The 25,198-nt window shown below is 58.7% G+C and overlaps 1 protein-coding gene across 5 annotated transcripts in view; it reads left to right on the top strand.

Moving 5' to 3' along the window:
• Nucleotides 1–25,198, top strand: part of SHANK2 (SH3 and multiple ankyrin repeat domains 2) — a 545,909-nt gene that overhangs the window by 339,049 nt on the left and 181,662 nt on the right. For all 5 annotated transcript variants that reach the window (XM_076001726.1, XM_076001727.1, XM_076001724.1 and 2 more), the window contains one exon: nucleotides 9,872–9,947. In XM_076001726.1, the coding sequence (XP_075857841.1) occupies nucleotides 9,872–9,947 (76 nt within the window). The remainder of the gene's footprint in view (nucleotides 1–9,871; nucleotides 9,948–25,198) is intronic.

Genomic DNA, 25,198 nt, shown 5'->3' with positions numbered 1-25,198 from the left:
GGCACTGGGAGGGGAGGCAGACAGGGAGGCTGAGCTCACAGTCGTCTCGGGCTGGGCCTGTCCGGCACGGAGGTGGCGTGGCTTTTGAGCACCCGCAGCTCCTGGGCAGCCCTTCCCACTGCCCCGTCGTCTCCTGGCCTCGGAACCAGATCCAGCGCAGGGAGCCTCCATGTCCATCCTCGCAGGCTCCTCTGAGTGCCCTTTCTCCCCATCCCGGCCCCCGTCGGTCCTCGAATGTGCAGACCCGGCTCTGACGACTCCCTTCTCGCCTTCTCGGGTCCCCGGGAGCCCCCTGCCCCGTGGGCGTCCCTAGGCTCCTTCCGCCCTGCCTGTGCTGGTGGCCTGGTGGCCTCACCACAGGGTGTCCCCAGGCCTAGGTCTCGTGGTGCCTGCGGGCATTTTCCCAGCGGGCTCTGCCAGCCTCACGCCGAGCGCACGGGCCTTCCCTGAGCCTCGTCTGCCTCGGTGTCTGCACCTGTGACGCTCGCGTCCACAGCTCCTCTCAGGGGTGCTCTGAGCACCCCCGTAGCACACTCGATGGCAGCAGGCGCCCAGCCAGCCCCCCGGCAGTGTCACCTGCGCCTTACCCTCCCCCGAGCCATCTCTGCTGTGACTTCCTGCTCCTCCCTGGGCTGGGCAAACACGACCTCGGCCTCCAGGAAGCGCCCCTGCACCCCTTCCCAGCGAGCCACGACAGCCACAGCCGTCCTCGGCCAGAGCCCTGCCGTGGGCTGCGTGCGTGCGACTTCAGGGCTTTAGCTGATGCGGCGCCGCTCTGCACGGCCACCTTCGGAACTGACCTGCTCAGATTCGCACGCGTTCGGGTTTTTGGTCTGCAAAGGACGAGTTCATCAAAACGCCTCAGTCTCATCTTCTAGACGCGCGGCACCGTCTTAGGGCTCTGCCATACTCTCTGTGCTTATCGTCCATATAAAAATTGAATTTGGGACCTAGCCCTTGGGGATAGGAATGCAAAAGCTCAGCATGTGACTGCACGTGACCCTCAGGGGGCGTGCAAGGGCGGCTCCCGGTCTCCACGGCGTACAGACCGAGGCCACCTGGCCCGGAAGCGTCTCTTCGGCATTTGGAGTCAGGCTGAACTACGTCCGCGCTCGGTCCCAGGGCTGCGCTGTGCTTCTCATGGAGACAGGAGAGGTCTGAGCCCCTCCTGCCCTCTGTCCTCTGTCTGCTCACGGTCACTGCTGTCGACAGAAGGAAATCTGGAAACATCTGCAGCCAGCGGTTCCCACGGTGGCGGGGCACGCTGCCCCTGGGGTGTTACTGGTTGTCACGGTAAATGCCAGTATTTAGGATTGGGGGCTGGGTGTCCCACCGAGCAGCGCTTTCAGGGCGAACGAGCTGAGATGAATCTGTCACACTGGTGAGTGCAGCTTCTACCCAGTGTGACAGACGGGCTGAAAGATAGCACTCTTGTGGTTGCAAGAAACGCAGAGCTTGCCAGGGCTGGGTGACGTGAAGAAACAGACTCCCATCTTAAGTTGCCGGGGCCTTCCTTGGACGTGGAGGGCAGAAGGTGTGGCCCAGCCTCCCGGGGTTCTCGAAGCACCCGGTCCCTCCACTGGTGTGGTCACAGCGATGGCCTCATCTCTCAAGTCGAGATGTCCTCGGTTTGGACAGGGAGCGGAGACTGGCCACGTCTGTTCCACATTCCCAGGAGAGGGTCTGATTGGCTGGGCTGGGCGGGGCCTGGCACGGTGCCGTCTCCTGTCCCCTGTGCTCTGAGCAGGTGCGAGGTTATGCGGTGCAGGTGTGGTCAGCGAGGGGGGCTTCTTCAGAGAGGCTCGTGGGCCAGGAGGACCAAGGCGGGTTCCTGGAGGAACAACAGTAGCCATATTCCTTGACAGCTTCCCTGGGCCCGGCAATGTGGAAAAGATTTACTTAGAAGTGTGATTCCATTTCACCCTGTGATGGAGAGAGGCTGCTGTGGGCCCATGCTACAGATGAGAAAACTGAGGCTCAGAGAGAGGTTGTTTCCTGCCCAGACTTGTGCAGCTATCAGGGGGCTCAAGCTCAGTTTGCCTTGTGAGTCCTTAGAACGTGGCTGGGGTGGGAAGGTGCCAGCATGTTCACGGGACCCTGTCCCCACTTCCTGCCTTTTGTCCCTAGCCCTGGAGCCTACTTCTCCCCGCTAGTCCCCGGGAATTTGGTTTTGGAATTTCAGAGTCTTAGTAAATTTCCCTGAGAGCTTCCTCTCTTCGTCTCCTTCTGCAGAAACGGTCACGGCCCAGGGTCAGCGGACGGTCTGGTCTCCCCAGACCCCCACCCTGGCTCCCTCCCCAGGCCGTGTGCCGTCCTCCTCCAGGCGGCTCTGCTGAAGGGGCTATTTTAAATGCTGACGGTCTGAAGCTTGTCATGCAATCTGTCACTGCCTCTCGCGAGTCCCGAGGGGTATACGAAATGGGATTTCTAGGTTTGTGGGTTTTTTTTTTTTCTTCCTTTTCAATGCAGATTTTTCTAGGCCATACTCGGAAAACAGCTATGAGGGTGCACAGCTCAGATGCGTAGTGTGCCAGGTGCCCGGACTCACGGCCCTTTCCTGGGAAGGGGGTGGGTCCCCAGCTACTCTGCGGGGTGCTGAGACATAGGAGAGCCCAGGACCTGCCCGTCCCACTGTCCTGCTCCACAGCTGGGACGGGGAAGGCCCAGAAGGCAAAGCAGGAAGGTCGCACGTGGTCACTGCCTGGGCCGGGACTAGCACTCCCGTTCCTCGATGGGTGGGCTGTGTCTGCCCCTCGCCAGTCCCTGCGAGGAGCTAACAGCACTCCGCGTTGTGCCTTCGACTCGTCACGGTCAGACCCGTGGAGACAAAGCTGCCAGCGTCGAGTAGGAGCCCAGCGTCCACGGGCGTGTGGTTTTGATCCACTTCTCACCCATTCCGTGGCTACCGAGCTCCCGCCGTGCACCAGGCTGTCCTGTGGTGGCTGGCAGTCGAGCCGGGCGTTGAGATTAGAGCTGGGGAAGGAATGTTCCAGAGAGAGTCTAGCAGGTACAAAGGTCCTGAGGTGTCAGTGAGCCCATCCTGTCCCAGGGACAGCAGGGAGGCTGACACGGCTGGAGCGGAGTGACGGGTTGGGGGAGATGAAGTGGAGAAACAGAGCCACACAGCAGGGCCACGTGTGGCCACCTGTGTCACTGAGAGGTGCCTGAACACAACTCTAATTGCATTGAGAAGCCTTAGGAAACTGTTAGGCAGCAGAGCTTAAAATCACCTGGTTTATGTTTTAAAAGCTCATCCTATTTGCTCTAAGCGGTGTGGGTCGGTGAGGGGAGGCACAGGCGTGGAAGCGGACAGACAGGAGGCTGCTGCACCAGTCTCACCATTCAGACTAGAGTGATGGTGACTGCTGGCCCCCAAGCTGTGGGCCAGTACACACATTGCCAAGCACCTGCTGTGTGAAGCGCTGAGCCTGGCACTGGCCAGTGGGGGGCCTGGTGGGAAACCAGGTCTTGACTTCAAGAAGCCTCTCCCTGGTTGAGGTAGCAGACGGGTAAATACTTCCCTCTCGGATGGGAGCTTGTCTTTCTCCACGATCACAAGCAGAGGGGCCTCTCCTCTGAGACACGTGAAGGTGTGTGCTGCCACGCCGTGGCCTGTCCATGTTTAATGGGTTACTCCTTACTGACCATTAGGTGGTTTTCTACTTTTCTCCTGGAAAGTACAGGCGTTCTCCCACGTGAAGCCAAACTCAGCCTTTGCCTTTTGTCTGGTCTTCCCTCCTGGCCTCGCCAGGACTCTTCTGGTTGGGGTGACGGAAACCCGGCCCTGCCTGGGATGTGACAGGCTCTCAGCACTGAGAAGGCCACGCATGGCCTGTGTCAGTCAGCTTAGCCTCAGTGAAGCCGCAGTAACAAGCATCCCCCACATCGGTGGCTTAGAACAACAGAGGTTCATTTCTCATTCGTGCCACATGTCCATCATGACCCCGGCATCACAGCCTTCTCTGCCCGCCTCTCCCCTACCCCGGCTCTGCCTCCCGCTGTGAGCTGCTTCACTCCTGGGCTCCCTGTCTTCCTGTGGCCGGAATGGTGGCCACTAGTGGCCACAGCCCATATCCTTCCGCCTTGTCTCCAAAAGGAGACCGAGATCACCTTCCTCAGCATCCAGGCCGTAGGACATCTCAGCAAAAAGTCCAGTTGGCCTTGCATGGGCCATGGGTCACTCCCTGCTAGTGACAGGGTCCAGCAGTGTCCAGCCTGGGCCAGACCTGTTTGTCCTGTAGGTGGGGTGGGGTAGCCTCGCCGGGACCTTCTTGTAGTGAAGGGAGCAGCGTGTCCCCAGGGGAGAAAGGCAGGCAGGGGTCAGCGTGGGCACCACACCTTGCCACAGGGCACAGTGATTAAATGCATCACCACGTCATTCATCCTAGGCTCTTTGTGTTATAAACAAAAGAAAGCTAAGTTGTCTTACGCCAACAAGGCATTGGTTTGTGTGAGTGAGAAGTCCAGCGAAGCTGTGTCCAGGGGTTCCAGCCGTGCCGTCGGGGCAGTTGGGCCTTCTCTCTGGGTCTCCGTGTCCGTCCCTCCCTCTCTGTACCTGTTCCTGTGCTGCTGTGGGTGTGGCATCGTCCTCAGCCTATGTCCCTGGGTGGCCTCAGACGTGGGACTCCCAGCAGCAAGACTGGAGCACACTGGCCCAGCAGGGATCGGGGAGGCCCAATCCTTGAGCCGTCACTCACTGTGGTCAAAGCGACAGTCCAGCCATGTTCCTGTGCCAATACAAGAGCCCAGGGCTGGGTGGCCTCAGCTGACTGCATGGCTGGGGTTGGGAAAGGGCTGGTCCCCCCCAGAGGACTAGGGGAGCCCATGTCCCACCTGCCGGGCTGGGCACAGTGGCATGTGCTTGGGTTCTCAGACAGCGGAACCTGGACCCCACCGCCTGCCTGGGGAGGGGACTGCACAGCTACCTGCAGAGTTGACTTAGCAGCAGCAGTTTCTGCTGAGGCCGCAGAGCTCCTGCTGGGAGGAGCTCCTAGCCGCAGGGAGGCTGGGGCGGCTCTGACATACTGCTCCTCCGTCTTGCCTATTTCAAACTTGGGTGTTCTGCCTGTGACCCCTGTTTGCACTGTGCTGTCCAGCAAGCCTAGGGAAAGGCCGTGGGTCACTCATTGCTAATAATGGGGTCCAGGGGCGTCCAGCCTGAGCCACACCTGTGTGTCCCTCTGGGTGGGGCAGGTGTCAGCATCCCTGCCTCCCTGCACAGCGCACAGCAGGCCCCAGGGAGGCCAAGCCAGGGTAATATGAGGTGCCTGTCCTAGTGGTGGGGGCAGGGTCCCGGGGACTGTCTCACCCACTCCTCCCTTCCCAGGTAGGAAACTGAGGCTGGGTGAGGGCAAGTCCGTGGGATGTGGCAGGGCAAGGAGGCCACCTGGGTTTAGGCAGTTCACTTAGGAAATGCTCCCCGCCCCCAGGAACCCCAAGTGACATGACCCAGGAGGCTGTGCTGTGGACTGGCTCTGCCACTTCCTAGCTGGGTGACTTTAGGCAACTCACTTAACCTCTCTGAGCCTCACCCTCCTCATCTATAAACAGTATTGAGCTCACGCAGGTGAAGCTGTTAAAATATATGTGGCCCCACTGAACATTCCAGAACCCTGTCGCTGTCAGTTGCTCTCTGCACAGGCTGTGGAGCCACAGAGTCTGGGGCCGGGGGGCCCACACTGCCACTCACAGGCTGAGTGACCTTGAGCGGCCACCTTGGGAGGCAGGGCCTGCTAATTCAGGTATGGCAACCATGACAACAATAGCTAGTGTCCATGTGCCATGCTCTGTCCTAGCGTTTCCCACGTGTTCACGCGTTGACTCCTCAGCCGCCCCTGTGAGTGGGAACCGTGTCACCCCTGCTCTCCAGGCGAGGAGACGCGGACAGCCAGCGCCGCCGGTCCGTGGCAGGGCCGGGCCTGGGTTCAAGCCCGCCTGGCCTCCGAGTCCACGTCCCTCATTGTTGCACCTGCTACTTCTGTAAAACTCCCTGTAAAACAGGAAGTCCACCTACCACGGGATGTCATGTGAGGACCAGATAAGGTCAAAGACTTCGTCTTAATGAAATGAGATGATTTAGCAGAGCGCACCACACTTCGCAGTAAATAATTGTCTTCTGCTGCAGTGACGATGATGATGACAAAGTTGGTGGTGGTGTCGGTGATGATGATGGAGATGATGATGGTGGTCATGATGGTGATGATGACAGTGATGATGGTGATGATGGTGGTCATGATGGTGATGACAGTGGTGATGATGATGATGGTGGTGGTGGTCATGATTTTGATGTTGACAGTGATGATGGAGGTGATGACAATGGTGATGATGGTGATGATGGTGGTAATGGTGATGATGGTGATGATGACAATGCTAATGGTGATCATGATAGTGGTGATGATGGTGATGACTGTGATGATGATGATGATTATGTCCCTCAAGACCTTTCCCTGCCCCTCAGGGCGTGTCCCAGCACAGAAGCGTGAGTGTTTCTGGGAGCCAGGGACAGGGAAGGCCTGAGCCATGCGAGTCTTTCATAAGACGGTCAGAGATGATGTCTTTTCTGAAGGGTCCCTTTCTCTTATAAAACAGAGATAGGAGAGAGGAATTTAATGTTTTAATGTCCTTACTGAGCCAGATTAAAAACTTAGTAAACCTAGTGTTGGTCTCCTTCCCTACTGCGTTTAAAATTTTACTGGTCTGTGAAAATCCTGAAGTCCGGGGACCACCAGCTAGCTGACCCGGCCTAGAAGTGGTGCCTTGCCTGAAACACAATTTTCTTCTAGTAAACACGTGCACGTGCACACACACCCTCCACTACACACTCCCCTCTCTGCTCCTGGACCCTGCAACCCCTGACCTCAGCAGGGAACCTGCTCTAGTTAGCTCCAGCGCCCAGCCGTTGCCTAGACAACCAGCACAAAGCTGCTGCGCGGGGGCCTAGGGGACAGAGGTAATTAAGAGTGATAATAGCAATTAACAGCCAGTCCCTGTGGGCCTTCGCTGGCCGCAGGAGCTACTCTGCTTAACCCCGCGGAAAGGCGCAAGCCTCACTCATCCTTCCACGTGGATGGCCCCAGCATGGATGCATCTCCTGGCCACGTGCTCCTCCACATTGCTGACAGACTGCGGGGGCCCCTCGCCCTGCCAAGGGAGGGCCAGCAGCATCCTTGGGGCCCTTCTTCACCCGCCTCCGAGGTGCTGGGCCCCAGAGAGCAGAGCCTGAGGCCCCACCCTGCTGAGTCCTTCCAGTCCCTGCACCTGGGGCACAGGGCCTGGCTCCCAGGGGGACCTGACAAATGACAACTGGAATTGGACACATGCGCAATGCAGGATGCCAGTGCAGAGGGGGAGGAGGACACAGCATCTGAGCACGCGTGGTCCAGATGCCCAGCACAGGGGAGGTGCGTGTGGCTTGACTGGAAGTGCCCAGCCTGGGGAGGGTCCGGTGCACTCGGGCCACCCTGGTGGGGTGTGGTGGGTTTTTATGTGCTGATCACACAATGTGCCCTTTCCGTTAGGTTGGCAACCATTGACATGGGATATATCTGCTAGGGGTTAGGCAGCAGAGAAACAAGGCCAGGTCCCCATCCCTGAGCATGTGGCGAGGACGGGGCATCTGGGGGTCAGAGAGCGTGTGGTGTGGTTACAGCCGCGTGGGCACTGGAGCCCGTCTGCCGGCCAGGCTGCTAATCCTGGCCGGCTGTGTGGTGGGTGTGTGACCGTGTCTTGGCAGCCCTCGCTGTCCTCATCCACGGCCACAGACCCGGGGAAGGACTCGGTGAATGTCACCGAGGATGAAGATGGTGGTGATGCAGAGAGATGGAGCCAGGCAGAGGACCACAGCTCGTTAGCTGTTTTAAGTCTGCAGTTCGATCATTGTGCATCTCAGTAACCTTTTTTGTTGTATAACAAAGTGACAGAAATCTATATTATTGGCAACCTTATTTTTGGCAGTCTATTTACATATAATGCATGACTTTTCTTGAAACTTAAATTGCTTATTTTGTTCACATAATGTCATTCTTTTAATTAGCTCTGGGAAAGGAGACCAGCGTTAGTCAGCGCCAGGGCGTGCTGTTGACGGCCACCACACCGTGGAACTGTCACACCTGAGTAAGGAGCAGTGGGTGAGCAACGCAGTGAACACAGGCAGACGTTTAAGATAGCAGGATGTTTTAAACGTAGATGAGCTGGTTCTTTTAAATCACAGGTGCCTCCCGGGGGCACCCACAGTCCTGAGCAGGGCTTTGCAGAGCGGCACTCATGAGTGGGAGGGGCACGGGCTGCCCCGGATGTCCCCGGCTGGCCTTAGGGGGCCTGCAGAGTGGCGTGTGCACCCCCACGGGGTGGCCATGGCCACCGAGTGTCGAATTCGAGAATGGCGCCTACAGCAGGACCTGGTACGCAGCGAGCACTCGATGAGTGTCAGTGGGGATGGGGACGATGACGCAGTGGCTGTCCAAGGACTCATGAGTGTTGTATCGTCCAAGCCTCGGGGTTTGTTGGGAGCCAAGGGGAAGGAGTAGCGAGGTAGGTGGGGGCTGAGTCCCAGGGGACCCATCTGCCCCGCAGGGCAGGTAGGGCAGTGCCAGCTGCTGTAACAGAGACATGCCAAGAGCACAGCCTAATGCAATAGAAATTCAGTTCTTGCTCATGTAGTAGTCTTGTGCACGGAGACCCAGGTATCTTGAATCTTGGATCCAGGTGTTGACTCTACCATCCTCCGGGGCCTAGGAGGCCTAAGCTGTGAGCTGGTGGGAGCTACAGGAGAGGGCAGGGAAGGTGCACTGGCTCCTGCAGAAGCCCAGGCTGGGGGAGGACCCTTCTCCTCCCCAAGTGTGCTCGCATCCCATTGGTGAGAACCGCTCAGGTGGCCACACCCAGCCACAAGGGTAGCTGGGAAATGTAGTCCTGGGTCCAGGACACCTGCCTCCTCCCCACCCCAGGGCATCCACGGGCTGTACACAAAGGCAGGCACTTCCAGGGAGCAGCCAGCTGCGTCTGGGCAGTGAAGGAGCCGAGACCTCGATACCCGTAACTGTTCACTTTTGAACTGCACGGGTGTGCATTTTGGGGTTCAGGAGAGAAAGAAGCATATTCACCTTAGAATATGGATGGAGGAAGCTGACAAAGGACAGGGTTATTTACAGAGTTTAAATCAGATTTTGAGCCATTTTCCTGAAGTCAGTTGCATAATTTCTCTGAATTTTTTGCAGGGCTTAGGAAGGAGATTGTGCAGGAAATCGGGTGGAAAATGTCTAAACAGTAAATGGGGAGCCGCCGTATTTCATGTATTTGTGTTGTGGGTTTTTTCCTGCCTCTAGCACTGGGTCATCTATTAAATCTAATTACATCGCTCACATCATTTCCAATGAAATTTACGCTAAATCTGCTGAGTAAGGGAGGCAAGCAGAGGACTTAATTAGAAACGTTAATCATGTTTGTTTGGTGCTTTTTTTTTTTTAATGGAGAAGGCAACTATAATCAGGAAAATAACAATAAACATTCTTTCTTTCCCCAAAGGCAGCCATCTGCAGGTTGTCAGATTGCAAGGGGGCTCAGTGGCACCACTTCAGAGCAGTGTTCTAGCAGCTTCCGCGTGCCAAGGGGGCTGTCTCCTCCCCACGGTGCCTCTCCCGCCTCCTCCCGGAGCCAGGCCTGCAGGACTGTGGTCAGCGCCAGGTTCACACGCGTTTCCCAGATTCTGCAAAGTCACACCCAGACCAGGCCTCATCCTCCTCCCAGACCATTCCCAGGAGACCGGACATCATGCTTCGTAGGGATAAATGAGAGGCCCCGCCAGCCTCGTGACGGTCCAGCATTTGGGGACCGAGACTTTTCTAAACAGTGTTTCTCTTTCCTTTGTGTACAGAAACCCGGGCAGACCGCAGCAAGAAACTCTTCCGGCACTACACGGTGGGCTCGTATGACAGTTTCGATGCCGCCAGGTGAGACATGCTTCTTTCTCTACCGGGACCCTCCGGCTAAAGATGCTCCTTCGTGCCGCAAACGGTCTAGACCCTCTTGCTTCCCGACCGCGTGGCTTGCTTACCCTGTGTGTCCACTGTCCTCTAGAGACCCTGCCTGGCAGGTGGTCTTTGGGTCCAGCCGAGCACACCTGTGGTCCCAGGGAGGGGGTGGCTGGCGTTGTTTGGGGGGAAAGCGGCACAGATGTGCAGGTGCCCACAGGTGGCCACAGGAGCCGGGAGGCAGTGTCAGGGTAGTGGTATCCCACTGGGGGAACGTTTAGGAAGCCTTGGGTCTGGGTTTCCACCTCAGCTGCACTTTCCATATTGCTGTGCCCATTCCTCCCCAGGCCTGACACCAGGCAGGCAGATCTAAGCACAGCGGGTTTGGACTTGCTGGTTTGTGCAGAGCCCTGCGCCGTTGGCGACGGCACCAGCCCCTGGGTTGGATTTGCGTACGGAGCCACACTCGTGCGGCACACGCTATGGGACACCCTCGGGTCCTTGTGTCCCTCTGCGTCCAGGGGAGACCTGGCTAGGGCAGGGGCCAGCTGGGGGCGGGGAAGGGCCCCCTCCGTGCGGAGCCTGTGACCCGACTCAGACAGAGGGTTCTCGGTGGATGCTGAAACGTCGGCACGGGAGTAGCCTGCGCCTGGCCCAGCTGTCCAGCTGTGGCGCCCTTTCCGGGGGGCCGGCTAGGGAAGGTCCGACGCCCTGCCCGGATTCTTCCCCAACCCCAGGGAGTCTGTGATGAGAGCTCAGACCTGCCCCCTTCACTCTCCCCTGCCTAGTGAGGGCCCAACCTGGGTGGGTTGGTGTTTGTTTTGTTTTTCTTTAATTGGGATAAAATGTACATAACCTAAAAGTTACCATTTTTAAGTGCACGATTCAGGGGCGTTTTAGTGCATTCACAATATTGTGCAACCACGCCCACTGTCTGGTTCTGAAACATTTCCGTCACTCTCTGGCCGTCTCTCCATTCTCCTCTCCCCGCGGCCCCGCTTGCTCTCGGTCTCCGTGGACGCGCCTGTCCCGACGCTTCGCCCAGAGGAGTCCCACGATACGTGGCCTTTGGGTGTGGGTCCTTCCGCTCGGCATCACGTGCTCGGGCTCTGTCCCCATGGCAGCGCGTGGCAGCGCTTCCCTTCCTCAGGCCTCCACGCCCGGCATTTTCCCGCCATGGCAAAGTCCACATAACGTGGTTTTCTGTCTCAACCGTTTTGAAGCGTGCAGCGCAGTGGCGTCAGGAACATTCCTATTGTCGCGCTACCGTCACCGCCATCCGTCTCCGGAGCTCTTCTTTCTTGCAAGACTGAAACCCTGTCCATATCTGACACGGACTCCCCATCCCCTCCCCCGGCCCGGCACCACCACTCTGCTTTCTGCCTCTGTGGATTTGACTGCGCTGGGGACCTCGTGGAAGCAGGATCACACGGTATCTGTCTTCCCGTGACCGGCTCCTTTCACTCAGCACGTCCTCAGGTCCCCCCGTGTTACAGCCGGTGTCAGAACTTCCTTGCCGTTTATCATGTTCCACGGCAGGGATGGGCCACGTTTTGCTTGTCCACTCGCCCGTCAGTGGCCCCGGGGTTGCTCCACCCTTTGGCTGCTGTGAATGGTGTCTGGCGTGGACATGTGTGTATACGTGTTTGAACCTAGCAGTGGAATTGCTGGTTGGACCTGCTGGCTTGTCAGTACCATCTCTCTCGTAAACAAGATGTGCTATGACAGGAACCCCATGCCCAGCAGGGGGCCGGGACCCCACGTTTTGACCTTAAAGCCAGGTTGTGATCTGTGTCCTGGAGCCCAGCCCAGGTCTTTATTTGGGCCAGATGAGTCGTCTCTGCAGCAGCAGAGACCGCCTGTCCAGGTGGGCCCTGCACAGGTGGCCGTGGTCACTTGGCTGTCACACTGTGCTTCCATTCTAGCGAGGAGGGCCTGGTGATGCCAGTGGCCCACAGTGCCTGAGGCTTGGGGAACACAGGGGAGCTGTTGCCATGGTCACGGTGAGGGCTGCCCAGGTAGGGCGTGGGGTCCAGGTGAGATGTGCCCTCCCAAAGCTGGACAGGTCCAGGCGCAGCCTTCCCTCAGCCTGTGGCTTGCGAGCGGCTGTCTCCCCACCAGGCGGCGTCTCCAGGACAGGGAGGCGTGTGCGTGTGCGTGAGGGTGGCGTGCACACACACAGCATTGAGAGGGGCTGCTCCCCACAGAGGGGCATTGGAAGGACCTGACCCGATAGACCCAGGACAAGAGATGACTGAGGGGTGGGGCTGGCTGGGACCACGTCACCAAGGGGTGACCCTCGGCTAACAGCAGGGGGGCACCGACACAGGCCGCAGCTCAGCTGACGGGAGATGAGTGGCTGTTCAGTGACAAAACAGGCTGCCTCGGGGGGTGATGAGCTCCCCGACATTGGAGGAAGTCAAGCAGGGTGGGGGATTCTCTTGCCAGAATGTCATAGAAGGTGGGACTGTGTGACCCCCGTGACCCTCCCCAGCTCTGCGTCCCCGGGTTCGTGGCGCAGGGAGGGCTTTGTTTCATGCACACAGAGCACCTGCCCTGTCCCAGCAGCTGGGACCGCAGAGGAGAGGGACGTCCGGGCCACCCCGGGGTCCTGGCAGCTCGTGAGCAAACAGTAAACCGTTCTGTCCTTGAACGGAGTGGGGACCTGGGGCCTCCTGTCTCGGGGGGAGGGATCAGACAGACCGCAGGCCCCCCATGACTGATGACCCCCCCCCCCCCCCGTGACCGGTGACCCCACCCCCCTGTGACCGATGTTTCAGCAAGAGGAACCGAGTCTAATGGCGCCCTTTGTCCATCTCCGCCCCAGTGCGGCACCTTGCACTGACCGCAGCTCTGCCGCTCCAGGGCCCGCCGTGACCTCGAGGAGGACACTTACGTCGCCCTAGAGGGAAGGACGCTGCGGCTGAGACGGGAAGGCCGAGCTAAGGAGCTGGCCTCGGCCCCAGAGCCAGCATCTGCCCGAGGGGAGGCCTGGCCTGCGGCCCACAGGGCTTGGGGGGGACGTCCCTGCCCCAGCTGCTGATGGGGACGGAGCCGGGTGGGCTGTGGGGCGAGGTCGTCACCTTCCCCTCTCTCACTGGGGGAGGGGCGATGGCGTTGCCTGGGTCAACACCCGACCACTGAGCTTGCTCGTGAGGGTGCAGAGTCAGCCAAGGGCCCGCTGGGTCCGGACCAGAGAACTGGCCTTGAGCAGACTGTGACGTGGCAGGGACGAGAGGGTGGCGGCGTGGACGGAGAGGCGGCTGGTCTTGCGTGCCACTGTAACCCTGCGACCAGCCTGGCCGGGGGGGGGGGGGGGTGACAGGGTGACCGAGTGTGTTTCTGATGGAGCAGGAAGGTGTTGGAGGCACGGTCACCGAGGTGCAGGTGTGGGGCGGCGGGCAGCACGTGAGCCTGCTCAGAATTCACACTGGAAGTGGCCTAATGAGCAGCGGGGACCTGAGTGCCAGCCAGCCCCGAGGGCCAGTCATCCTCTGTGGGCGGCGGGGTCTCGGGCTGGGCAGGGGGGCCGTGGGCAGCTGGGTCGCGGGCTGGGCAGGGGTGCTGCGGGCTGCAGGGTCACAGGCTGGGCAGGGGCGCTGCAGATGCGGATGAGCTGAGAGAAAGTGCAGTGGGAGACCAGACTCAGTGGCGACATCTCTGAACCAGTCGGGTTTCCCCTTTCACACCCCCTTTATTTCAAAAACTGCTCCGAGCGGAAGAGCCGATTGCTGAGCACGCCCGCTCGCTGGGGCCGCGTCCAGTCGCTCCAGCTGGCTCTCTCCGGGGACTCCCTCCACCTGCCCAGAGGCAGCGACAGAGGGGTCTGGACACGCCGACAAGGGTCGGGCAGCAGAGGCCCTTCTGCATGGGACTTCACAGACGTGTCCGTATCATGTCAGAAAACATGTCGCAACGTAGGAAAGGGAATCTGAAGTTCCTGTTCCTCTTTAGTTAGATCCTCAGCCCTGTCAGCCTGGACCACCTAGGAGGTCTCTAGGGACAGGGGAGACCTCAGGGTCTCACTCTAGGATGAACAGACTCCATCTAGCCATCATCCACCCATCCACTCATCCATCCATCCATATACCCGTCCATCCATCTATACCTGTTCACCATCTGCCCGCCCATCCATCCACTCATTCATCCATCTACCCATTGTCTGTCCATCACCCATCCATCCACTCATCCACCCATCCATCTACCCATCCATCCATCTGCATTTATTCACCTATCCACCCACCCGTCCATCCACTCATCCGCCCATCCATCTACCCATCCATCCATCTGCATTTATTCACCTATCCACCCACCCATCCATCACCCATCCATCCACTCATCCACCCATCCATCTACCCATCCATCCATCTACATTTATTCACCTATCCACCCACCCATCCATCCACTCATCCACCCCATCCATCTACCCATCCATCCATCTGCATTTATTCACCTATCCACCCACCCATCCATCCACTCATCCACCCATCCATCTACCCATCCATCCATCTGCATTTATTCACCTATCTACCCACCTGTCCATCCACTCATCCGCCCATCCATCTACCCATCCATCCATCTGCATTTATTCACCTATCTACCCACCTGTCCATCCACTCATCCGCCCATCCATCTACCCATCCATCCATCTGCATTTATTCACCTATCTACCCACCTGTCCATCCACTCATCCGCCCATCCATCTACCCATCCATCCATCTGCATTTATTCACCTATCCACCCACCCATCCATCCACTCATCCACCCATCCATCTACCCATCCATCCATCTGCATTTATTCACCTATCCACCCACCCATCCATCCACTCATCCACCCATCCATCTACCCATCCATCCATCTGCATTTATTCACCTATCCACCCACCCATCCATCCACTCATCCGCCCATCCATCTACCCATCCATCCATCTGCATTTATTCACCTATCCACCCACCCATCCAACACCCATCTCTCCATCTGTTTGACCAATAAGTATCAAGACCCGACTATTCCAGAATAGTCTACACTGAAGATGTAGCAGTAAACAGGACAAGCACAGTCTTGAGCTCATGTAGACTACAGTCTAATAGTAAAGATAAATGATAAAGTTAGCCAGTAAAGAAACCAGAGAATTTCGCTTTGTGGTTAATGCTTCAGAGCAAATTTGCTAGACTGTCGTAGAGTCTCTTGGGCAGAGTGGGCCAGGCCAGCTTTGGGCCCAGAAGCCAGGGAGATCTCTCTGAGGAAGTGACTTTGGACTTGAACCTCTAAGAGAAGGCCTGGCGAGTGCAAAGGCCCTGGGGTGAGAGGAGGACCTGACCTTGCAGGGACAGCCGCGAGCTGAGAGAGTGGAGAGAAGACGATGTCAGAGAAAGACCTCGAGTCAGCTGAAGTTAGAAAGGACAGGACCACTGAGGCACTGGACGTGGGGTGAGGGGAGGGCGGAGGTTCAGCTCGCACCTGTTCTTGGATTGTGCAGGGAGAAGCTTCCTGGAAGCAGGTGGGCCTCAGACTCAGTCCTCACTGGCAGGGAGACCCTTGTGATCCCTCTCGTGACAGGTGCAAAGCCGCACACACCGCTCTGGCCTGCTGAGGAGGACCGTGCTAGTGAACACCACGCGAGGGATGGGTTCAGGGTGGGCCGAGCCTCCGGTTTGGCTCTCCCCTTTCAAAACCGATGTTCTCTTAGAGAGTGAGTTAGAAAGGTGCCCAGTGATGCCTGTCCACCAGCTGCGTGTCTACCATCCATGGCTGCTTACTTTCATGACTTGCAAGCCCAGCTTCATTTTCTAACTTGGTGATGGGAAATATATAGGCCTGGTTGGAAAATTCAAAATGTGCAGGAAATGGTAGAGTGTGAAGACTGCCTCTCTCCCCTTCTGGCCTTCCAGCCCCCGAGTTCTTCAACCCAGAGATAACCTCCGTTGCCAGTTTCCTGGGGATCTTTCTAGAGGCAGACTCTGCACGTAGAAGCATATATGTATATTATCTGAAGCCTTCAAAGCCCCTGAAAAATAAGCTGCCCGAAGTTTTCTCTCTGACTTTCCAACTGTGTGAGCTTGAGCTGTTCACTTCCCCTCTCTGAGCCTTCTGCTCCTGTTACTTGCAAAGTGGAGATGCTTCAACTCATCCTGTATCTCCAGTCGTGTCTGTGTTAAGAATGAATGAGAGGCCGGGCGTGGTGGCTCTCGCCGGTAATCCTAGCACTCTGGGAGGCCGAGGCAGGAGGATCACTTGAGCTCAGAAGTTTGAGACCAGCCTGAGTAAGAGCAACACCCTGTCTCTACTAAAAATAGAAAAAATTAGCCGGGCATCACAGTGCATGCCTGTAGTCCTAGCTACTCAGGAGGCTGAGGCAGGAGGATGGCTTAAGCCTAGGAGTTTGAGGCTGCAGTGAGCTGTGATGATGCCACTGCACTCTACTCAGGGCAACAGAGCAAGACTCTGTCTCAAAAAAAAAAAAAAAAAAAAAAAGAATGAATGAGAAAATTGTTCAGTGCTCGCAGCGCCTAGGAGGCATGTGCTATATAAATGCAGAGGGGTGCTGAGCTGTGAGCAGCGCGTGTGGGTAGCTGGTTCCTTTGACACCCTAACTCTGCTCCAGAAGATCGCCTCAGTGTGTAGGGTAAGAACTGAACAGCAAGAAACACTGGGTTTTCCCCCATTCTGCCCTCACCATTATTTGGTATTTATATATGTGTGTGTGTGTGTATATATATATATATATTTTTTTTTTTTTTACCATTTCTTAGACTTGAAAAAGAGGGACCCATCTCTGAGCGTGCTCACTGGCTGGACGTGGGAGGAAACAGACTCCCTTTTACTCTCGGTTGGCGGGGGCGGGGGCGGGGGCGGGACCTGGCCATCAGTCACAACCCGCAGAACCTCTGGGGCATGTTTTGGGGCAGAAGAGATGATTTCACTTCTTATACATTTTTGCATTTTTATTTTTTGCAAGCATGTGGTGCTTTTGTAATTTTCTGAAACAGAAAGAGGGGGGCTCTCTGGGCGCAGGCACGGGAAGAGGTCAGGACCACCATAGACCCCCTTCTGTCTCGGCGTGGTGCAGATGGTGGTGGTGGGGGAGGGGGCCCAGTGTCTAACCGGGGGAGTCACTCCCAGGGAGTGCTGCTCTTACCCCTGTGGTCTGCATCTTGACAGAGCCTGCCCGTGCCCAGGCTGGCCTGAGGGTCCTCCTCCCCGTTCTCCTCCCCCCTCTCCCTCCCACCCCCGCTCATCCCATCCCGGGTCCAGGAGTCCTGCCTCCTCCCCACCCTGCTGCTGCTTCCCTGGGTCGCCCCTCACCTGCTCCATGTTCTCTGTAGCCCCCCTACCCTCTGGCTGCCCCAGGGCCCCAGCCCTCCTCCATTCTGAGCAAACTCTTGGTTTTACATTTTCCTCCCTCCATAAATTTTGATCCAAGCACTGCATGGGTGCAATAAAATTAATTGATTAAAGGAAACCACACCGGCAGCCCTAAGGATGGAAAGAGATACTGCCTGCTCACTCCGCCCAAGCCTCGGCCGCACAGCCCTGCTTGGCAGAAGAGCCGCTTTTCAAACTTTTTCTGCTCCCTTCCTCTGATGGTTACCTCTACCATCACCCCCTTAGTTCTTAATTTAAAAGTGTGAAACATCCTTTCTTTGCTAGAAGAGGCTTTTCATCATTCTTTCCCCACCTGCATTTGTGAGTAGCTCCTGCCAGTCCGCAAATTGATTACCTGTAAGTCACACTCTCCGATTCGTCTCTCTCGTTTAACAAATTTTAGGCAGGATTGCTTGACCCTTTGTTGTATTTATATTTAAGTCTTCTAGGTTCCGTCTGTAAGTTGGATTCAAAAGTTTAAATCCGGCCGGGTGCCGGTGGCTCACACCTGTAATCCTAGCTCTCTGGGAGGCCGAGGCGGGCGGATTGCTCGAGGTCAGGAGTTCAAAACCAGCCTGAGCAAGAGCGAGACCCCGTCTCTACTATAAATAGAAAGAAATTAATTGGCCAACTAATGTATATAGAAAAAATTAGTCGGGCATGGTGGCGCATGCCTGTAGTCCCAGCTACCCGGGAGGCTGAGGCAGGAGGATTGCTTGAGCCAAGGAGTTTGAGGTTGCTGTGAGCTAGGGTGACGCCACGGCACTCACTCTAGCCTGGGTAACAAAGCGAGACTCTGTCTCAAAAAAAAAAAAAAAAAAAAAAGTTTAAATCCGGCAGAAAGCATTATCATTTAGTATCATCACTGAGATACAGTATAAATGTTTAGTCACCCCAAGAACGGGGCTAGGACTCTGCTTCCCCTTTACAGACCCCCAAGCGGAAGGGTCTTCCTAACATCACAGCCCAGAGTATCCTTTTCCTTCCACTCTATCAGTCGTTCGGAGTAATCTCACCTTTTAGCTGCGTTTTAGGATCATGATTTTCACATGAGATTTTTGTATTTCCTGGAGTTTCTGATAGCCTTTCTTTTTTCTGTTGGGGTGAGAATTGTGTCTTCTTTAGCCTGCCTCTTACATGTCGTCCTGTTTTTCACTTGTTACCGGAATCCACCCATTCTTACTGGGGAGTCCTCTGACACTCTGCTCCAAACGACTCCGGTTCCCAGCACACACCTGCCACTCTGCAGGCTCCCTTCGCTGAGCTCCGGACAGGCAGGTGTTTGTTGTCTTTGCCCTTGTTCTGCTGGGGCACATCCTCAAGCAACACCCTCAGCAAAAGGTATCTGGAGTGTAAACTTCTGCATCTGAAAATCCTCTAGTTATTTTATGCTCTCAATGTCCTATAATTCTAGGTTCAAAATAGTCTTCCCTCTTGAACTACTGAGGCATTGCTTCATTGTCACCATGCCTCTGCATACCGCTAGCGAGAAGTTGTGATGCCGTCTGATTCTCATTCCACCGCACGCGACGGTGGATTTTGTTTTATTTCCCTCTCGGGATTTTGTAGGAGTGTCGTGGTTTCTACCTGTTCTTCATGTTCTGGAACCTGATGATGTGTCTGAGTTTGGATCTCGTTTATCTGACTGCTGCAGATAAGCGGCAGACTAAGCAGCTCCGGCTTCATGGGTATCCTTGACGCCCTCACTTTGTCAGTTCGGTCTTTCTGGATTTCCGGTTGGACCGTTCCCATTCATCCCACTGCCACTTAGTCTCTCTAGTTTCCTGTCTCCGGCTCTGTGCTCTGCATTCTGGGAAATTCTCCCTCACCTTCCAACCTGTCTGTGTAGGCTATTACTGTGTCAATCACATTTTTATTATCCAAGAGCTTTTCCCTTCCGGGATGGGATAAGCTTCTGAAGCTTGAGCGCAGTCGTTTCTGGCTGTCTTTGGGAGCAAACCAGGCAGGCGTGCAGGCGGATCTCTGCGCAGAGCCGCTCTGAAGGCAGAGCCCAAATCGCCTGCGAGCTCCCTTAGACCGAGCACCAGAGAGGCAGGAGCCCTGTTCCCAGGAGCTCATGAGCAAAGACAGGCGCGGTTCTCGTGCACACCTGTGGGACAAGCAGTCACTGAAAATCGAGGGGCTGATGTGTCTTGTGTTGAAGTGAGCGCGCACGGGTGACCAGGTGGCCACACAGTGCTGAAAGGAGCAGGTCCCAGGAATGCCATGTGCACGCTCAGTCTCGAAAGCGGAAGAGGCTCTCGGGCCAAGGAGGGGGCGGCGAGGTGCAAAGGGCCCTGACTCAGGAGCTGTGCAGGCCTGTGTCCCTTCCAGCCCGTCCTCCCACCAGCCCCGGGACCCCAGACAGGGTCATTCACACCTGTGCCCTCTTAGAATGAGCATTTGCGATTCTGCCTCTGTCACAGAGCTTTGAGATTCAGGTGTGACAGGTAATAATGCAAGGAGCCGCCCCTTGGCCCTCAGTGCTCCCCCAGAGGCCAGCCGTGCTCCCCGCTGTGGGGGGGCCCAGCAGAGCTCGCAGGCCCACAGCCCACAGGCACCTCCTGCCCCCCACATCCCCGAGGCTTTACTGGAGTCCTCCCTAGAGTCCTCCCTGGTCGCAGGTGCCAAGGTAGCCTCCACCTCCCCACAGACCCACACCATACCTGGCCCCTCTCCTGCCCCTGGCCTGTCTCTGCCGTGCTTAGTTGCATTTGCCCGTCTCCGTGGTATGAGCAGTCCCACCACGGCCGTTCCACACTGCTGGCCTGGGGTCACTGAGCCGCGAGTGGGGAAGGATGCCCACAGCCAGCCCCTGCAAGCTCTCGGGAGCCCCTGCCAGCACGCCTCGGGCCAGCATCCACACCGCTCTGCTCCCTCCTGCAGCCCCGCACTCTGGCTCGGGGGCGGACGTGGGCTTGGCTTGCAAATGCGTGGCAAAGTGTGCCAACCTGAGGTTCCAGCGGGTGGGCTTCACACCTGATGGGCCCAGGCCTACGAGTGCAGGTGCCAGGGGGTTCTGGTCTCCATTCTGATACCTACTTCCTGCATGGGCCTCAGTTTCCCCACCTGTGAAATGGCTACATCATCCCTAAGTTCTCTTCTGATTATAAAACTCTATACATTGGGCTTGAAACTGCCATGACCACTGGGCTGGTGGCCACCATGAATGAACGTGCTTCGCATAAAACTGCAGACCCTGAGACAGGCCGGGCAGGGCTGGGACTCCAGGGCCTGACGCCGAGTGGGCAGGGGCAGCCGCAGGGCAGCCCAAGATGGGCAGAAGTGCTCTAAGCCGGGGTCCAGGCAAGGGCTGCCAGTAGGGGCACCACTCCAGGGAAAAGATGAGGGGATCAGTTGCAACGATCCTGGTGCTCTGGGCCCTCTCCTAGGAGGCAGGGGGAGTCTTTGGTGCCCGACCTGGGGAGGGATATTTGGGGTCCCTTCTTTTTTCTAATGGGTACACTGAGGCAGAGGGAGGCCTGTGATTATCTGTGAGCCGCGGCCAGTCAGCTGGGGCTGGGCTGGGCCAGCACTCACAGGCCAGGCAGCGCCGGGGACCTTGTCTGTCCCGCCCCGCGCTGTGTCCTGGGCATGCAGTGGAGACAGTGGCAGGGCCGGGCTGTGCCTGTCTCCTGCCTCGGGGTTCTTTCCGCAGCCTGTGCCTTGGCCCTGGCGGGGCACAAGACGCCAAACCGGATTCTCTTAGGAAACCACGGAGCAGCCTTTGATCATTCCTGGGGAGCCACTTCCCACGTTTCGGGAGTGTTGAGTGGGAAGGAGGAGGGGGTGACAGGGACCCTGGGAGGGGCCGTGGATACAAAGAGGGAGGAGCTGGGCAGGGACCACAGGGCCTTGGTGTGCTCTTCTCATTCATTCATTCATTCATTCATTCATTCATTCATTCATTCAACAAGTATGTGTGCAGTGTGCAGAGATCCTGTTGGCACGTGTGGTCATTGCATAACAGCCCCCAAAAGGTGTCAGTGTCAAACCCCTGGACCCCATGAATGTCACCTTATGTCGTGAAAGGGGGTCTTTGCAGGTGTGATTAAGTTCAGGATCTTCAGACGGGCAGGTTTCTTGGCCTACCTGAGTGGCGGGCGCTAATGCAGTCGAGTGTCTCCTTACAAGAGGGGACATGAAGAGGGGGGGCGGCCACGTGACCACGGAGGCAGGGATTATTAGAGAGATGCGGCCACAGGCCAAGGAATGCCGGGAGCCCCCAGAGGCCGTAAGAGGCAGCCAGGACCCTCCCCTAGGGAGCGCGGCCCTGCCCGTGCCTCAGTGTCCCCGCCCGTGCGTCGGTGTCGTCCCAGCGACTACTGACAGTGGGCCTCTGGCTCCTGGGACTGTGAGAGACGACATCCTGCCGTGTGACGCTGCGGGCGGGGGCTTTGTTACAGCCGATGGCGCAGGTCTCGGCACGCGGGGGAGATGCGCGGTCCGCGGGAGGTGACAGGTTCTGTGGGAGAAAAGGAGTGTTGAGGGCAGTGAGGATGGGCGAGGGCAGGTTGTGAACTAAATGGACCCGTCGTGGTCACTGCGAAGGTGCGGGCCGAGGGGGACGTGCAGAAGGCTGGGGACCGAGGGGGAGGAGGGGGCAGGGCTTGTCGAAATCTGAGCCACCAGGGAGCCTGGGGGGGAGGCCATGGGGGAAACTGAGGCCAGAAGGGAGATGTCCCCTCACAGGGGACATGACTCAGAGGTCGTGCCACCCCTCTCGTCTGGGTTCCAGCTTTGCCCCTCTCCAGCGGATCCACCTAAGACGTGTCACCTAGCCCTCTGTGCCTCGGTTTCCTTGCCTTTGAGGTGACACCTGCCTGCTAGGCCTCGGTGAGGCCACGAAGCCCCCAGAGCGACCCCAGCCAGGGCGGCCGCTATGAACAGCGTCACTACCTGGCCCCATGTTCACGATATCCTCCTGCAGCTTGGGGTTTCCTCGCGTTTTCGTCTCCTTCCAACACGCTTCTCCTGGGTCCCTTTAAGCCCACATGTGCCGGGCACCGCTCCAGGCTCCAGGGAGTGTGGTCAGCAGGACAGACGACACCTGGCCCTCCTGAGGCTCCCGTTCCAGTGGGGTGCCCCGAATGTGCAGGAGAACGAGAGACCGTTCCGGATGGTCATCGGTGCTGTGAATGGGCAGACAGGCTCGTAGGGTGGGGCAGGCAGCCGACGGTCGCCGGGAGAGGCCGGGGCCTGGAGGGACAGAGGATCCACTCCTGACACCCTCACGGGTGGAGGACTAAGGCTCTGGTCCCTCAATGGGGCCTTTGCCACTTCTCCCTGAGCCCAGCGTGGTGGGACGCAGTGGCCCTTGGTACTCATGCTGGGAGGCAGCGGGCAGGTCCAGTGCTGGCAGGTGCACGCCCTAAAAGGGGCTGACCGGCTCCTGGCAGTGAGAGCTGGGCTTTGCCGCCAGCTGTGTGACCTTGAGCTGGTCACTGAACCTCTCTGAGCTGCAGCTTGCTTGTCTGTAAAATGGCAGGGAGAACAGGGCCTCCCTCCAGAGTTTGTCAGGCTGCACACAGGGCTGGGCGTGTCGTGAGTGCTCGGCCTCGGCGGCCTGGTGGGTTCCCCTGGAACCTTGGGGCTCGCCAGGGTGCCTGGCATCATTAACTACTTGAGGGGGCACCTGGCGTCGGCGGGCCTGGTGTCGCTGTCCCGTCTGTCTATGTTTGCGCCGGCGACCCTGCGCAGCCCCAGCGTTGGCCTGTCGTCCGGGGAGGGTGTCCTGGCAAGCATGTTTCCGCTGACATCTGCTGTGATAATGCCGGACGCCCAAGTCCCGCCGGCCGAGGGGCACGAGTGTTGCGGTCGGGGCAGAAGGGGTCTGTGGACGATGGCGCGGTCATGCCGCGTGTCTCCGAGGGTGGGGAGGGCGGGAATTCCAGATGGATGAAGCCCGGCCATGGAGACAGGCGAGGAGGCACACAGCCAGGAGGATGCCCGCTGGGGGGGTCAGGAGAATACCTGCGGGGGGGGGTCAGGAGGATGCCTGCGGGGGGTCAGGAGGATACCTGGGAGGGGTCAGGAGGATGCCCGCTGGGGGGGGTCAGGAGGGTACCTGGGGGGGGTCAGGAGGATACCTGGGGAGGACCAGGAGGATGCCTGCGGGGAGTCAGGAGGATGCCTGCGGGGGGTCAGGAGGATACCTGGGGGGGACCAGGAGGATACCTGCGGGGGGTCAGGAGGATGCCTGCGGGGGGCCAGGAGGATACCTGGGGGGGTCAGGAGGATGCCTGCGGAGGGTCAGGAGGATACCTGCGGGGGGTCAGGAGGATACCTGCGGGGGGTCAGGAGGATGCCTGCGGGGGTCAGGAGGATGCCTGCGGGGGGTCAGGAGGATACCTGGGGGGGGTCAGGAGGATGCCTGCGGGGGTCAGGAGGATGCCTGCGGGGGGTCAGGAGGATGCCTGCGGGGGTCAGGAGGATGCCTGCGGGGGTCAGGAGGATGCCTGCGGGGGGTCAGGAGGATACCTGGGGGGGGTCAGGAGGATGCCTGCGGGGGTCAGGAGGATGCCTGCGGGGGGTCAGGAGGATGCCTGCGGGGGGTCAGGAGGATACCTGGGGGGGGTCAGGAGGATACCTGCGGGGGGTCAGGAGGATACCTGCGGGGGGTCAGGAGGATGCCTGCGGGGGTCAGGAGGATGCCTGCGGGGGGTCAGGAGGATACCTGGGGGGGGTCAGGAGGATACCTGGGGGGGGTCAGGAGGATGCCTGCGGGGGGCCAGGAGGATGCCTGCTGGGGGTCAGGAGGATGCCTGCTGGGGGTCAGGAGGATGCCTGCTGGGGGTCAGGAGGATGCCTGCGGGAGGTCAGAGGGATGCCTGCGGGGGGTCAGGAGGATGCCTGCGGGGGGTCAGGAGGATACCTGGGGGGGGTCAGGAGGATGCCTGGGGGGGGTCAGGAGGATGCCTGGGGGGGTCAGGAGGATGCCTGGGGGGGGTCAGGAGGATACCTGCGGGGGTCAGGAGGATGCCTGAGGGGGGTCAGGAGGATGCCTGAGGGGGGTCAGGAGGATGCCTGAGGGGGGTCAGGAGGATACCTGCGGGGGGTCAGGAGGATGCCTGCGGGGGGTCAGGAGGATGCCTGCGGGGGGTCAGGAGGATGCCTGCGGGGGGTCAGGAGGATGCCTGCGGGGGGCCAGGAGGATGCCTGCGGGGGCCAGGAGGATGCCTGCGGGGGCCAGGAGGATGCCTGCGGGGGGGTCAGGAGGATGCCTGCGGGGGGTCAGGAGGATGCCTGCTGGGGGTCAGGAGGATGCCTGCGGGGGGTCAGGAGGATGCCTGGGGGGGGGTCAGGAGGATGCCTGGGGGGGGTCAGGAGGATGCCTGCGGGGGGTCAGGAGGATGCCTGCGGGGGGTCAGGAGGATGCCTGCGGGGGGTCAGGAGGATGCCTGGGGGGGGTCAGGAGGATGCCTGCGGGGGGTCAGGAGGATGCCTGCGGGGGGTCAGGAGGATGCCTGCGGGGGGTCAGGAGGATGCCTGGGGGGGGTCAGGAGGATACCTGCGGGGGGTCAGGAGGATACCTGCGGGGGGTCAGGAGGATACGGGCGGGGGGGGGTCAGGAGGATGCCTGTGGGGGGTCAGGAGGATGCCTGCGGGGGTCAGGAGGATGCCTGCGGGGGGTCAGGAGGATGCCTGCGGGGGGGGGGGTCAGGAGGATACCTGGGGGGGGTCAAGAGGATGCCTGCGGGGGGTCAGGAGGATGCCTGCGGGGGGGGGGTCAGGAGGATACCTGGGGGGGTCAGGAGGATGCCTGCGGGGGGTCAGGAGGATACCTGTGGGTGGGGGGTCAGGAGGATGCCTGCGGGGGGTCAGGAGGATGCCTGCGGGGGTCAGGAGGATGCCTGCGGGGGGT

The sequence above is a fragment of the Microcebus murinus genome, chromosome 4 (assembly GCF_040939455.1).
Source record: "Microcebus murinus isolate Inina chromosome 4, M.murinus_Inina_mat1.0, whole genome shotgun sequence".
NCBI lineage: Eukaryota > Metazoa > Chordata > Mammalia > Primates > Cheirogaleidae > Microcebus > Microcebus murinus.
This window is presented reverse-complemented; position numbering and strand designations above follow the sequence as displayed.